The sequence below is a fragment of the Apteryx rowi genome, unplaced genomic scaffold (assembly GCF_003343035.1).
Source record: "Apteryx rowi isolate R43461 unplaced genomic scaffold, aptRow1 scaffold_19, whole genome shotgun sequence".
Taxonomy (NCBI): Eukaryota; Metazoa; Chordata; class Aves; order Apterygiformes; family Apterygidae; genus Apteryx; species Apteryx rowi.
Genome location: NW_020448196.1, coordinates 3,622,829 through 3,638,158, shown reverse-complemented (window position 1 = coordinate 3,638,158; position 15,330 = coordinate 3,622,829). Strand labels below are relative to the sequence as shown.

General features: G+C 54.2%; 1 protein-coding gene across 6 annotated transcripts in view; it reads right to left on the bottom strand.

Annotated features, from left to right (window-relative positions):
- The window catches only part of RXRA (retinoid X receptor alpha), an 83,433-nt gene that overhangs the window by 31,703 nt on the left and 36,400 nt on the right, over positions 1-15,330 (bottom strand). For 4 of the 6 annotated variants that reach the window (XM_026062277.1, XM_026062276.1, XM_026062282.1 and 1 more), the window contains exons 2-4: positions 13,486-13,751; positions 5,859-6,009; positions 4,714-4,893 (exon numbers count right to left, since the gene is read on the bottom strand). In XM_026062277.1, coding sequence (XP_025918062.1) covers positions 4,714-4,893; positions 5,859-6,009; positions 13,486-13,695 — 541 coding nt within the window. In that variant the 5' untranslated portion in view covers positions 13,696-13,751. Of the gene's footprint in view, positions 1-4,713; positions 4,894-5,858; positions 6,010-8,115; positions 8,794-9,545; positions 9,637-13,485; positions 13,752-15,330 lie in introns of those variants that run through there. The other 2 variants (XM_026062279.1, XM_026062280.1) reach the window with 2 other exon arrangements.

The following is a 15,330-nucleotide window of genomic DNA, read 5'->3' as shown; positions in this document are numbered from 1 at the left end:
GGTATTTAGTGGGAGACAGAGCACAAAAAACAAAGCCTCACACAGCTGGCAATAACTTATAGGGGGAAAAAATGTTCTCTGTTGCTGATTTATTACGGCTTCAGTATCTCAGATTCCATAAGGCCCACTCACCGTGAATATGGTGTCCGTATCTAAAATTTTTTAACAGGGAGCGGCAAAAAAAACTAGAAGAAATCTTCCACTTCTGTAGCCTTTCACCCCTTTCAGCCAATAACCCCTAGATCTCATCTCTAAGGCAAAGCCTCATGCTACAGAAGCAACCCACCTTCCTCCTAAAAGTACCTCGCAGCCACCCTGCATCTCTCACCCCTATGGATACGCTGCCACGTCAGCACAGGCCAGACATTGGAAGGTGACTCCTTCCCGGAGCATGCAGTCAAGGTCTGTCCCTCCAGGTCTGACCAAGCCTGCTCTTGGCACATTTGTCTGGAGACCTGCCAGGGAGTTGGGATCAACCCCTTACTTCAAACATCTACTGATTGCTAATGCATTGGATTTCTCCTCTTCTTTGAAGCTCTCCCTTACCCAACCCCTGCAACAGAAGATCAGCCAGCACTGCCTGAGTGCACTTGTAGAGTTATGAAGATCCCATCTGTCACACTTTTAAATAATTGGCTGATCATTATGAATTCATTTGGTATTCATTGTGATAATGTTAATCAAGATGAATTAATAGAGTCCTCATACTGTATGCACTCCCTGGGGAATTCCACCACCATTTAGAAACTAATTAATGGACCTATAATTTTAGTGGTGCTGCCCATGCAATCACTGTTAACAGTAGGCATGAAGCAGTTACCTGATTCACAGGATGTCAGTGTAGTCAGGCCAATAGGAAGGAGATGAGAAGACTCCCAAATCATCATAAGCGATGGCTGAGTGAATCCTAACTCCAGCCAGTTTGCTTTTTCTTCAAGCTGATTTTACTGTGCACTGGGATCTGTCTGGAGTCCTAACTCAGGGCTGAAACATTGCTGCCCCTGATTCTGTGCACAAATGCTGAGCTGTGCTAACCTCCTCAGGGCTCGGTTTATTGAGACACAAGACTTGGTTCCTTGTGCCCTTCTAGGTGCAAGCAAGCCCTTTGCTCCTCCTGGCTGGGCTGTCATTTTTCTCCATGTAACTGTCCCGGATGCACTCAGTTCCCAAATAGGCCTTAGCCTGCTCAGCCCCTTGCGTGCATCAGTTTGCTCATTCCCTAGAGTTTGCCCATGGACCTATCCTCCAGACAAGTCTCTTCCTGATGGTGTTTGGGATGAGGGTCACCACATTAGGATTTCTGCTCTCCTTTCATCTAGGAGAATGGCACCATGCATAACTGGGTGCCCTTTCCACATGTTTCTCCCATCCTCAGTGAGCTAAGGCTGCGTGTCCTCAGCCCTCATCATCATCATACCGTCCTAGAGAGAGAACAAACCAGACGCAATTCTTCTGATGTTACAATTGTCAGGTCTCTTCACAAGTATCTTTCCCCCACTTTGGCCCAGGGAGTTCTGTCTCCATCACTGGTAATTCCCGTGAAGTCCTAAAGTCTTGCTCAGTTCAGTTCTTCCACCTCCTCCTTGGCCAGGCACAGCTGGGGAGACATTTCCAAAGGATCACCTCGGAGGTCGTGTGCCCTGCCCCTGGGATGTCACCACACTTGACCTTTCCTAGAGCAGTTTATCAGACTTTCTCCGCTCTCTATTTTCCCTGCTGCCTACAGATTTAACGCATTATTGCTGATGTTACTTTCCTTACAAATGCCAGCTAAAATTTCAAGGGCCTGAAAGAAAAGGAGGTCTCCAGCTCCTGATGAAAGGCTCTGAATGCAATGCCAGCCTTGTGCAGGAAGCTAGAGGAAATGAATACTCTACATCAATATAGACCTGCATTTCTCCTCTGAAACACGCTGCTGCTGAACACACAGGAGATTTCTTGGCTTCTTATTAGTCACTTGAGTCTCTCGATAAAACAATTCAGTGAGTACAAGCTGAAGAGCTGTGACCTCTCTCCAACTAGCAACTTTTTATCCAGCGCAAAATCCCGTATCTCTCAGTCGTCCCTAATGCTATGTGACAGCGCTCTGTCGGCAGCAACGCTGCAGCCGGGCCTCTCCCCAGACTGCCTCCTTCACAGCTTTCCAGGGCATGGCAGCTCTGCGACACAGCTTGCGACTGTGACTCCACAGGGTTCTTGAGAGGGGAGACACGGCTTGGGAGAGCGCAGCGAGCGGGTTCGGGAGGGAGGACGGGATGCTGGCGCAACGGGGCGCCTTGCAGACAGCTGCCTCCCGGGGTACTCAATGCCCACAGAGAGCGACTGTGCCGGCAGACAAAGCAGCTTGCACAGTCTAGCCTGCTCCCAAAACACAGTCTGGCGCAGAGTCTAAACCACCAAATGCTTTTGCTGAATCACTTTCTCTTGCCTCCGCTAAGATGGAGTCGAGCAGAAGCCACTGTGTTTTAGACCCAATCCTGGCAGCACGCCATGACCCGGGATGGCTCCCGCACAGCACTGCTCTTTGCTGGAGATTAGACTTTCCTCCCTCCGTTTCCTCCTTCCCCTGCATGTTCCCTGCTGGCATCCAAACGGATCGCAGCTCTGCCCATCGCCATCCCAGCAGAACGTCCTCCCAGCTGGGAGCCAGGGTTATGCCAGGATGTGGTACGGGAGAGGGTCATTAGCACCCCAAGCTCTACCCGGTGGTGTGTCTCAGATATACCAGCTGTACATTTCTGTTTCTGATGAAGGCAATGCATTTTCATCTCTTCCACTCCCTTGAACCACATGCTCCCTCAAACAAGGTTTCTGCTACAGCCCCACCTGGCAGAGCCACTTCTTCATGTGTGGCCCATCATTGCCTGTGTCAGAGAGCTTCGTTTCCGAGCGCCAAAGGGTTAAGCTTTGCAAGGCCAGGGAGATCCCTCTGGAAGCTCAGCGCTGTGCAGCCTGCCCTCCGCGCTCGGCCACGCCAGCTGCCCTTTCGGCCGCTCACTGCTGGAATCTCCCAGCATCGCGAGCAGAGATGGCTTTGACATCTGAAGAATCTGCATGTTGTGGGTCCTTAGGTAACCCTGTAAATTGAGCGTGTCAGGGTTTGTTAAACACTAGACGCAGCTCCAGCACTGCCCTATTTAATCAGTGCTCCAGACAAGACTAACTGCTCTCCAAAGAGACACATTCTGGAGCTCTGCTCTCTGCAACCAGAGTGACTCCACAGCACTGAAGGAAGGGGTTTATGCCAGCCAGAGAAGCAAACATGGCTTTGAAGATGTAAGGCGAGAAGGTATCAGAGAACTGAGTAGGACCAAGGGATCATTTTCACATCGTGTCTGTTAAAAACCTATTCTGCCAGCAGTTTAAAAGAGACACAGTCAGCATTTAAAAAGAGCATTTAAAAGAGGCACTGCCAGGGAGTTTAAATCCTAAACTTAAATTCCAGTAAGGATAGGGATATCTTTTTATGAGACTAAACTTCTGGTTTTCTCCCAATAAGAAAAAAATCCAGTATTGCTACTGCTAGGGAACACCACTGAGTTAGAGCCACATGATGCTCTGAGCCGATGCCTGAGGAACAGATTCTGCCGAGAAGGAAGGTAACTCTCTCTGTTTCCTTGCCCATGCTGAGTGAGGTGTAAAATATAAATGGGAGTGCAACTGGGAAACACACACATATCTCACCTTCTCCCTCGCAGCACTTGGATTAGTACCTAGCATATTAAACACAGGATCTTTATCTTGACAATGTCCCCTTATCAACTCTGGTTTTTCAAGATTCAACATCCTGTGTTGCATGGAAAAAGAAAGGCCAAGCCAGGTGGCAGCATTTGTCACCTGAAATACATTTAACCCCGAAAGCCTTATACTGTAACTGTTATACCCAGGCTCACCTCTTTCTGAAGGGGCTCTACAGGGAAAGGAAAAAACCTTATCTCCCATTACTGCTCCTTATCTTATTTAACCCCTTCTGAATATGACTCTGGACTTTGAGGCTTTCCTGTCCCAGAAACACAGACAGACTGATCCTGTGCCTCGTGGTAACACCGCTCCCGCCAGTGCAAAGTGACCGGGATAGACCACTGCCGTCCTGCTGTGCCAGCACATTACACCCCTCTGCATGGGGGTGTGAGGCAGAGGATCAGGACACACTGGGGAAAGCTTTGGCCCTGCCAAACCAGCAACTACATTCCCATCAACTCCAGTGAGGTCAGGAACCCAGTATTTGTCATCGCCGTTCTAAACATGTGGCAGCCAAATTAAAAAGGGTGTGAAATGGAGAAGGCAAGCTCCAGGTCAGCAAATGATCTACAGAGCACTACCCGGTTTCAATGCACCCCTGTGGCTCCCATGAGCTGTGCCTGGCAGCTGCTCAGCATCTCTGTGCACCAGTAAAGACGGACACTTGCTTACTAGCATGTAACCATCCACCATCCCGGTACTGCTTTGGGACTTGCTGCTATTTGGAGCTACGAGGTCATGGCTGCGGCGCAAAGGCAAAGTATGAGAAAACCGCGCAATGGAGGAATGGCACAATTTGGTGCCCCGGAGCAGGTGGTCCTTGAGGAGGTTCATGTTAGCTTTGGTGCACATGGTGCTGCCATGTTACCAACAGAAAGGAGCCTACTGGAGCCTCCTCATGAAGGAAATGTACCTGCAGGGCCTACAGCACCCATGGGTGCTCAGGTCAGTCCACTGCTCTCTTTGTCTTACCTTCTCGCTTCATCCCCATTGCAAGACACTTCTGATACCGGCAGTACTGGCACCGGTTCCGCTGGCGCTTGTCAATCAAGCAGTCCTTGTTGTCACGGCACGTGTAGGTCAGGTCTTTCCGCACCGTGCGCTTGAAGAAGCCTTTGCAGCCCTCGCAGCTGTAAACCCCGTAATGTTTACCTGTAGGGGGGTGCAATGGGTTATAAGGACTCACCAAGTGTCCAGGGTGCCCCCAGCTCTCCCTCCCCATCAAGACCTTTCAGTCTTCCCAAGGCCTTTTATAGCAGGGCTTGGGAGAAGCAGCAGTTTCTTGGACCAGTGAGCACGAGCTAAAAAGCAGTGGCTTTGTCTTGACATTCATAAAATTAGGAGGCCCTATCTGGACTATTTGCACCTTGATCTACAAAAAGCCCTCACCGTTCCTTAGCCATAGGTAAAAGGATACGCAACATAGCAGTGAAACACGGGGCATCACGGAGCGTCTCCCTGTACTCCCCATGACCTACCTGAACTCACCTTGTCATAAGTCAAGAGTCAGCTTGCTTTCCATTACGCACCTACCCCCGCTCCTCCTTTTCCAGTCATGTGAGTCTGACGGGAGGCAGGAGGTGTCCTTAAGGACCTTAAAAACTAGATGACCAGAGCACTTATGGAGTGGAAAGCTTTTAAAATAGCATGAGAATAAAGGGAGATAGCACATCTTTATCTCCCAAGAGTGGAATGACTCTATGTGAAGCACATCTTTTTATCTGGTGCTATGTGACGAGACCAGCTACAGATCAAAGGACAGGGTAGAGAGAGGGACACTGAACTAGCTACACTACTTAGGGCTAAGGACACAACCCTGCCGCTAGGCAGAGATCTTGGGTATTCGCTATACTGAGGACCAGGGCAAATTGGTTACTTCTCTTGTTAAATTCAGGATGTGATGAAGAACCGAGACCTGAGTCAGACACGTTTCACCTGGCTCTTGTCAGAATCTGCCTCCAAGATCAGACAAGCTGGGGGATGCTTTTCTTTAAAGGGTCTTTTCTTCTCCCTCTCTATGCTCATCTAGGGAGTTTGCACACAAATACAGTCCAAGAAAAACAGGCCACCAGCCCTGCCATTGCAAGCCATTTTTCGGGCTAGGAAGTGAGTCTTACCTGAAGATCTGTCCCCGCAGATGGCACATATGTGCTTAGTGAAGGAGGCCATAGTTCCTGAGGGATGTGCTGGCACTTTGAGGACCCCATTGAGCCCCAAGGGTGGTTTAATGTCTTCTGAGCTGCTGACAGGGTTCATGGGTGAATTGAGCTATTGAGAAAAGAGCACAGTGGACAGCGGTCACTGGGGAGCACGGAGTCACAACGCACCTGGGACATGCACCTGGGACGTGCACCCAACCTCCTCCCATTCACGCTCAGTCAAGCTCAGCCATCTTCACAAGATGCTGAGGCTGCTCCCAACAACCGCATGGACAAGAGGCCAATCCACCTCTACAGCAGGGCTTGCCTGTGTTCTCAGACATCGGGGGCCAAGAGAGATAGGGAGGGCTACGTTTCAAGTGCTACAGCTCCCAGGTCTGCCGCATTTGGCCCTTCCTATGTGAGCATCCTGCTAATGCTGACACCCCACTCCCCAGTCCAACTTCATCCTGGCTTGCAACCTCCTCTGCTACTCTTGGCCTTGGCTCTACGCCCTGATTGCATCCAAACCCATGGAAATGACTTGGGCTACATGGGGGCTAAGCACAGCTTAAAACTCATGATGTCCATAATACTGAATCAAGATGAGGATTTGGGCACATGACTCCAGAGATGAAAGGCCCGAGTGCTCATCTGCTGCCCTGGCGTAAAAGCAAGTATGATACTCTGAGATGCTGCCAGCGAGCAGAGCTGGGTGCTGTGCCTGGGCGCCAGGATGACACCAGACCTCTCTCCTATCCAGTCACAGCCCTGGGAGGAAGGAGTAGGGGTCAGCCCATCCCTCGTACACTGCCAAGAGAGCCACAAAGGGCTGACACCGCTGCCTAATCAACCAGCCCCACAAACGATGTTCCTGGATGATTTAATGGGAAGGCAAATTCCTCCTGCGCTGCCAGACTTCCGCCCACCTTCACAGGAGAGCCCTTATCTAAACGCACTCAGAAGACTTCCCTGTTTCACGCTGCCTGGGGATGCGGAGCAGAGAAGATGATTTGCAGTGACGATTCGTGGGAGAGCTGCTGGCTGGGAGCGAGAGCTTGCATGGATGATGAAGGCCAGGACACTAGCGCTTTAGCTCAACAATTTATATATATCCTTTTAGCATTATCTCTCCAAAGGAAAGCTTCACAGCAAATAAATAGATCCCAGATGCAACAGGGTCTGGCTTTCCAGAACTGACTTGTGTAGGATACTTCCCTGCAATTTATGGCCTTCCAGCAGCCTCTCTACACATCTCTCTTTCCTACCCTGTTGAGCACGTGGTCCCCAACAGAGTCAGTGAAGACAGCGGAGCAATTGCTATTAAAGAAGCACTTAGACCATGGGTTCTGGTGTGGCTGCACGGCTCTGGTATTTGAGTGAACAATTCCTGAGCCTGAGTTTACTTCCACATTGCCCCTACACAGCAGGGCAGGACTGTTTTATCCCCCAGTGTACAGAGAGAAACTGAGGCATGGAGAGATGTAAGACTGCTACACCTTGACAGCAGGAACAAGCTCACACCAGCCTGGGTTGCTGGGGCCAGAATGATCTAAGCTAGCTCTGCTGTCTCTGCCTCTACCCACCATCTACACAACCCTAAATAACCCCACTGAGGCATGGAGGAAAGGTGCAGGAGAGGACAGAAAATAGCTGCAGCCTCTAAGTTACAGGCTGGTGCCCTTATCTCTGTGGCCCTCCTTCTCCTCATGGTCTCAGTGGTTATTTGCAACAGTCATCCAGGAGTTATAAAACATTTTGTGCAAAGTATCATCTGACAGACCCAACTTCACATTGCTCCACATTGGTGTCACGATGCCCTCACAAAACCAGCAGCCTCTGTGATGCACAAACATACCAGACCCGGTCCCAAACCCCTTCCATGCACACATTTGCCCAGCAGGTCACATCCCTTTTCTGCATTGGTGCAAACGGTTCTGGCACCAGCCGTGTCTGCGGGATCTGTGCAGCCAGCAACGGTGCGGGGGCATGAGTTGGAGCAGTCCCTGTTAGAGAGGCCAGGGAAACAGGAGGTTCCCCCATATCAGGCTGCCTGTCCCACACGGGGTGTGCTGCCTAGCTCCACAGCTCCGTCCCCACGCCAAGGCACAGATGGCCCTGCAGATTGTGTCCGCGCAATTAGGAGGCATATCCCAACGTTGCAGGACAGCGGTAAGAGGAACCAGGTCACTGGGGACTTAAAGCAATACTCCTTGCCTTGCCTGCAACACTTTACCTCTTCAAGGTTGTTTCAGGGCTGGCCACCCGGCAAACAAGCCTTTCAATCCAGCAACCAAAGGTTTAACCTGCTCTCAGGGCTGGATGGGGAAGCCTGGCTTGTTCAGCTCAGTGCCAGTGATGAACGGTGAGGCTTCTCGTCCAGGGGAACAACCTGCCAAGGACTGCAGTAGCTTCTCCCTCCCTGCCAATTTCCGAATCCAGGTTGGATATGCAGAATTCGTGCTTTGGTTTGTTGTGCTTCTCTTCCCTGATAGAGACGCTCAGCAATTGGACTTGTCACAAATTAATTCAGGGAAGTCCCAGAGCTTGTGGTATGTCAATTAGAGGAGCGCAGCAGTTCCTCTGATTGTGAAGTCTCCAAGCTGGTGGGGAATATTTGGCAGGCAGATGACTAATAACTGCAGAACAGAGCGAGGTAAACCCACCCTGGAGAAATATGATGGATCTACCTCCCTCTCCTACCTTGCCTGTGACAGCTAATGAAATCAAAAGTAGCTGGGACCTGGAGCCTGCTGAGGAATACGCTCCTGGGTTTTAGCCAGTGAGTGGCATCCAGTTACCCCGTGCTAACGAGGCAGGCAAGGAGTGATGAATGGATACGCAGCTGGGAGCCTCTCTCTTTGGGATCTGTCACAACATGAGTGAGAAAGCCATGAGTTTCTCCTTGCTCTGTCGGGACCAAGACAAAACTCATGTCCTGCTGGTGGGGCCATGGCTCTGTGCAACCCTGAGAGCAGCAGCCGGGGCTGTGGGCTCTGCAAAGGCAGCGATCCTTCCCAGGGGCCATGCAGCAGCGCTGGACTCTCCCCCAGGAGACGGCAGCGCTGCTTGTACGCACTGCCCCATCCGTTGGACTTTTGGCCCTTTTCCCCTGTAAGGATCAGACCCTTCTGGCTGCCCAGATGCCATCTCCAATCTCCTCCTGAAATAGCAGCTGGACTGTTGTCTCACCCCACTGCAGCCCTCCAGTGTTTCCCTCCTTCATCCTTTCTCTGTGAAGACTTCTGCTGAGCAGCCCCTTTCCTATGCAGCTCTGGGAACATGGGCATGTTTGAGGATCTCTTCTCTGCCCTTTCCTGGCTCCCCTGCTGTCAGCTACCCCGGAGAGATGGGGAGGGCAGCGAAACACAAAAGCGCTGCTGAGCACAAGCCCCTGCCCAAGAGTGGCAGGGCTCCGAGAGGACTGTTGCCCTTCTCTGAGCATCCCCAGTATCTCAGGCCAAATCTTCCTCCCTCTAATTCAGGGAGAGAGGGAAAAAAAAAAGAAGAAGTGGTTTGGACCTCAGGATTGAGCTGAACCTTAGACCTTGCCAAGGTTTTTGAGGGAATCGCCCCTTTCACCTAAAGTCCTCGCAGCCAGTCTGCATGCCCTGCTAGAGCACCCAGGCCAGCTTCACGCAGGAAGTCTGGGCCTGGTGCTCCTACCTTGAAAATCTCCATGGACGGCATCAGGCACTCAGACCCCTCCAAGGGCTCGGTGTCACTGGCTCTAGCAACTTGCTTTAGTGCATTTTGGGGGAAATGGAGCCATTGGCAAGTTGCAGCTGATGGCTATTGCTTCTATCTTCTTGTGTCACCTGTTGCATCTGAGCACGCAGCTACGGGCAGAGGACATCATCTGCCTGCCGGAGATAAGCCCTTTCGCCACCACTTCCCCAGCACTAGCAGCCTAGGGCCGTTGCAAGCCCGTGGCGAGCAGCCCACAAACGCGGCGCAGTAAGGTGGGGCGAGCACCGTGCGTTCAAACCCTGCCCTTGCGCCAACCCCCGGGGAACGGGGGTCCTGATGCCGCCCCTCCGCAGCCCTGTGAATCAGCAGGAGCTGAGTCAGCTCCCACGACAGGGAGAACTCCTCGGTTCCTCTTCCAGTGCCGGCCCGAAACCTCAGCAAAGGCGCCACGTGCGCCCCGGGGTTCCCACACTCCCTCCTGGCGCCTGCCCTGCGCCTTCCTCTTGGGTCTGACGGCTGCAAAGCAAAACCCGCAGCGTGCGCGCCGGGGGAGGAGGCTGTGGGAAAGCCAGCCCGTCAGCCCGCTTGCGCCTCCGCGCCGCGCGCCGCTCAGCACTTCTGCTTTTGCTGAGGACAACCCCCACCTCAGCAAGCAAGAAAACCGGGGGGAGGAAGGAGGAGGAACTGGGCGCTCCGCTTCGCCGGCGATGCGCGGCGGCGCATCCCAGCAGTTGGATCGCTGCCCGAGCGCCAGGACTCCGCGGCTCCTTTCCTCCTCCTTTCTAGTTCATTGCTCCGAGGACCAAATCACGTCCTTTCTAGCCTACTGGCAACTAGCGCTTTACTTCTCCTCCCACCCTAAGAAAAACAGCCTTCGCTGATCCCCTACATATCCTTAAAAAGAGCATTGTCTAGAGGCACAGAGCAGCTCTGGAAAAGCAGCTACAGCCTAATTCTGCATCTGATCTCTCCCCACTCGCCCCAGGCGCCTCCAGAGCTGCTGTCAGAGATGCCTGGGGGCGTCTGCCACAGGCGGCTGCTGCTGTAATTTTGCAGCTGGGTCCTGCGAATAGCACTGAAATGAGCAGAAGGGAGAAAGAAATATCCAGGATGGAAAGTCCCTCCCTCTCCCTCCCTTTCATCTCTTACTGAAAATCCATTTTTTCCCCCCAGAAACTTTAGGTAAGAGGGTTTAAATAGGTTTAAATCCTTTAGGTAAGAGGGTTTAAATCGCAGGAAACATCAGAGCTCCTGGCTTCCACCTCCTGGCCAGGCCAAGACCTTGCTCACCCACTGGGCACTGAAATCCTGCTCTTGATCAAGGCAAACTCCCCGGCATGCCCCTGCTTTTAGCCAGCTCCTCTCCTGCACACCTCGCCCTGCCTGCCCGGCTTAGCCCAGCATCCCCTGGCTCCCGTGCTGGGGGCTGCTCACACCCTCAGAGGGAAACCGGAGAGGGAAAGGGCTGGAGCTGGGAGCCCACAGCATCATTAACCCTACCTGACAGCTCCCTCCCAGCCCGCTGCCGGCAGGAGCCGGGGCTGCGGGTGCTCCGGAGGGAGAGAAGGTGCTCACGGGGGAGAGGTGCCTGGGGGGACTCCCCCCGCCCAGGGAGCGCGGGACTCACCGCCCTGCACACCTCTGGCTCCCCGTGTCCTTCTGCTCTGCTAGGTTTCCAGAGGTAACGAGGCATGGCCTGATGGCAAGTGGCATCTGCCATCTGATTCAAACCACCTTCCATCAGTGCTATCTCCACTCCGCGACTCGGGCCCCACGCTTCATTAAACCTGGCATGCTGTGGACTGGTACGATGACAAGGGGGTGCGTTCCTCCACTCCTGCCCTCCCTGCTCCGAGCAGCCGCACTACTGCCTGCTGCACCCTCCTCCTCCTCCTCCTCCTCCTCCTCCATCACTCTGCAAGCTCAGGTAGGCGCTTCCACCTGCCACTGGGATAGGGACTTAATGTACCCAGACAGAGGACAGATGGTAGAAGCCATTAGGCTGAAAATGTCCTGTCTCCTCTAGGAAAACCACTTAAGACAAGTCCATGAGCAAACGACAAGCACTTGCACTGTATCATGAGGGCTTGGAGATGCTGCAGTACTGGATCAGTCGCCAGCGCCATCTGACCATGCTCTCAGTTCCCCTTTTCACCCTGTGGCTGACTTTTATTTCAGTTCCTCTGGCTGGTTTGTCCCTAGAACAAACCGCGCCTTATAATTGAAACTCAGGCTGCATCTCCTCTTCCCCGTTTCTCCTCCTGCTTGTGGCTCACCCCCATGTTGCTTCACATCTCCCCTTTCCACCCTTCTCCCCCACTCCGCCTCCACCAAATTGGCGCTCTCACTGCTAATTTTGCTTTTGCTGCCAGTTCCCAGGCATCGTTTCAGTTCTCCCTTCCTCGCCCACGAGATAGGCGGCGTCCTGTCTACCCTAGTACGTCTTGTGTGCCGGCTCCGTCCTGGGGAGAGGGAACCAGCCGAACCCAGCCGTGCTGGGCTGGGCAAGGCGGGGGGAGGCAGGTTCCCAGCAGATCAACAGGGTCATAAACTGGGGGACTTGATTCAGCACAGGAGAAGCTTGGTGCAAGGCAAACCAAACTACCTTCACTCCACGGCTGGTTTGAGAATGAGCTGGGCTTTTGGGGAAGCCGCGTGGGAATCCCGAGGATGATTAATGATGGCGCTGTGCTTAACTCCAGCCCAAGCAGGCACAGCACGTCCCTCCCCAATCGCGGGACAGAAAGACCTGTTATCTCTGGAAATAAATCAGGCCAATATTTAAAAATAAAGGTGCCGGCAGGTGTTTGACTCCCAGCGAGGCCCTGGAATAAATAAACCAGCAGTGAGTGGCAGGTGGTAGCCAATTCCTTAATCTGCCCTTTTACTAAACATATAACGTGCAAGCAGCCAGCAACAGGTGGCAGGGGCTGGCCAGCTCTCCCAGATCTTGCTATTTTTAAAAAGAGCTTATCTCTTGATAGTTGGAGGGTTTTTTTACATAATCTTCAATCAACAGGCAGCAGTCCCTCCTTCTCCGATGAGCAGTAAGCCCTGCCTGAGAGAGGAGAGGGGCAGCGGCAGGGAACGGCTGTGTTCGCAGGGCAGGAGAGACCCTTGGCGCTTGTCTCGGCGGCTGTGCCGGCGGGAGCAGGCAGTGCCCTGGTCCAAGGAGGGGATGCACCCATCCTTCCCAGGAGGGCATGGGACTGCTCGGGCAAGCAGCACCGCTTCTGGATGGTCCTAAATTGGCTCCAACTTCTGCCAGAGCAAAATCAGTTCTCAGCTGACTCAGAGATAGTCACTGCTCCCCTTCCCCCTCAACCTGTGAGACTGGCAGGGCAGGACCGGAGGGGAAAAGCAACACGAGCCGTTAGGTGGCTGTAATCCAGCTCTGCTCTGCTCCCCTGCAGGTCCTTGTTACCCCACCAAGGGCAGCCCCAAACCCAGCTGCAGCAGCTCTGGCAAGAGGAGCAGGATGCCTCTGGGTTTGTTTCCCGGTTGGGTTTCTGCTTCTGCCCACCCTTCGGCGCCTGCGTGTGTCCCCAGGCTGCCCCGACGGGCTCCGACTCTCAGCGCGTGCTCCCACAGGAGCCATCGCACTGCAACTCCTCCGGCCAAGGGCTGAACGCGAGGTCCTACAGCTCGAGCGCCTCTTGCTGCTGCTCTGGCTCGAAGCGCTGCCTCGGTCCCAGCAGAGCCGGGGCCGGGCCGGCAGGAAGGGAGCTTGGCCAGCGCTCAGCCATGAGCAAACCCGGGCTCTCCACGGCGAGAACAATGGCAGCGGCGCCGTCCAGAACCGGATCTGGGACAGGAACCAACAGATCTTGGCTTATGCTCCATTAAATGGGAAGCAATTCATTTCCCACGGCCGGGTGGCTTAAATCCCCTAAATCCCCTGCTGCTTTCGCCTTACCTGCGGGCTGCTGGTTCCGAATCCCAGGCTGGGGGTGGAGGGGACGGACATCGAGTGCGGTCCCATGGGGGAGCTGATGACGGAGAACGGGGGCCCCATGCCGTTGATGGGAGAGCTCAGGGTGCTGATGGGTGAGTGGAGCTGACCCGGGGAGCCCAGCGAGGAGCCGATGCCCGGCCCGATGGATGGATGGAGGGAAGGGGTAGCCATGGGTCCCCGGCTCGTTGGAGAGTTCAGGGACGTGGAATTGACTTGGTTTGAAAAATCTGTAAGAGAGAAAAGAAACACCACGGCTTGAAACTCCAGTCTAGGACAGGCTCTGACATATCTCCATACCAAGTCCTGACCAGCCCACCTACCTCCGCCCTTCAACCTTTCCCAGAAAGTTGCTTTTCAGCCCCCACATCTTTGCTTTCTCCCACAAATTCCCAATATATCCTCCTATTTCAAGTCCATCTTTAGAAATCATCTGCTGAAGTACCTACAAAGTCTTTAACATAGGCTTAGAGGCCGAAAGCATTTCTAACTTGAGACGCAGTTGTTGCTGCCTTCCCCTATCTGATTCACCTGCTACACTCTGGCTCTAAACTCTTTGCCATGGAGGCAACATCACTCCATAGGTTAATGTATGAGTAGCTCCCAGCAGGGTAAGAGCTCGTCCCCACCACTGGAGCCTATAGATGCCATCCTTGCTACACAATAATTCGGATTTAATGCAGATGCTCAAGCTGGGTGTGAAGTGCTGGGCCAGGCCACACATGAGAAACGTGGGTGAGGGTTGTGCGCCCAGCTACACGGTCGGGTGGCGGTGAGAGGTGGTGTGTACACCTTGCGGCTTGCACTTGCAGCGGGGAGCAGAGACGGGCAGTGCTGAGGAGGAGGCGGAAGCGGGGCGAGCTGTTTGGGGGAGACAGAGCGAGCTTGTGCATCTGCACGTGTGGTTTGCATATCTGCGCAGGGCATGGGCATGCGGTTTGACTCTGCAATGGGGAAGTGAGTGTGTGCGCGTACATGTGGCTTGGGTCCGCAAAGAGGAAAACGCTTGCGAGCTGCATCGGTACGGCAGAAATCAGATCTTGGAGGGGAAGGCGGTGCGGCTCTTCTGCGCTCCTGCAGAGGCAGGGCTGCAGGGCGCTGAGCTGCAAACCCGCAGCAGGCCGCGCGGTCAGCAGCACGAAGCGGGGGCATTGGTGCGCCCGGCGTTTCTGGAGGGCACGGGCGCCTCTGCAAGCTGACCCGGCCAAAGGATGCCCGGGTTTCCAGGCCAGTTCGGGACTTTGAACTGGAATTCAACTTTGGGAGCTTTCTGCAAGCAGCAGCTCGCAGGCTGTGTCCGTCCTGCTCCCGAACGGCTCTGCCGTCCCGGGGGAGTGGGAGGAGGGGGGGTGGGAAGGGGTGTTTTAAAAATAGACGCCAATTCTCTGGGGAGGAGACACGGAGCCATTCCTGGCACATTTCCTCCTCATCCTGTCACGCTGCTTGCAAAACAATCCTGCGCGAGGAAGAGGCCGGCTCGTGGGCCCTCCGGGCAGGCCGCGAGCAGGAGCCGCCCGGAAGGCGAGGGGGCGGCCGGCCGCCCCCGCCAGGGCAGCGCGGGCCGGGGGGGCCCTACGCCCTCGGCCCGCTCGCCCCGACGCACACGAGGCCCCGGCACCCCCCGGGTTTTACCCCAGGGAACGCGGCACCGGGAGGGGGAGGCCCGGACACGGCCGCGGGCGCCTGGGGGCCGTTGGCGGGGGCCTCTGGGGGCCCTTGCGTTTGGCTGCAGGCCCCAAAGGTAACCAAATTCCTGGAAATATCGTCTTTAGTCACCTGTGCGGGGGCTCATGCATCTCCCCAGGATCC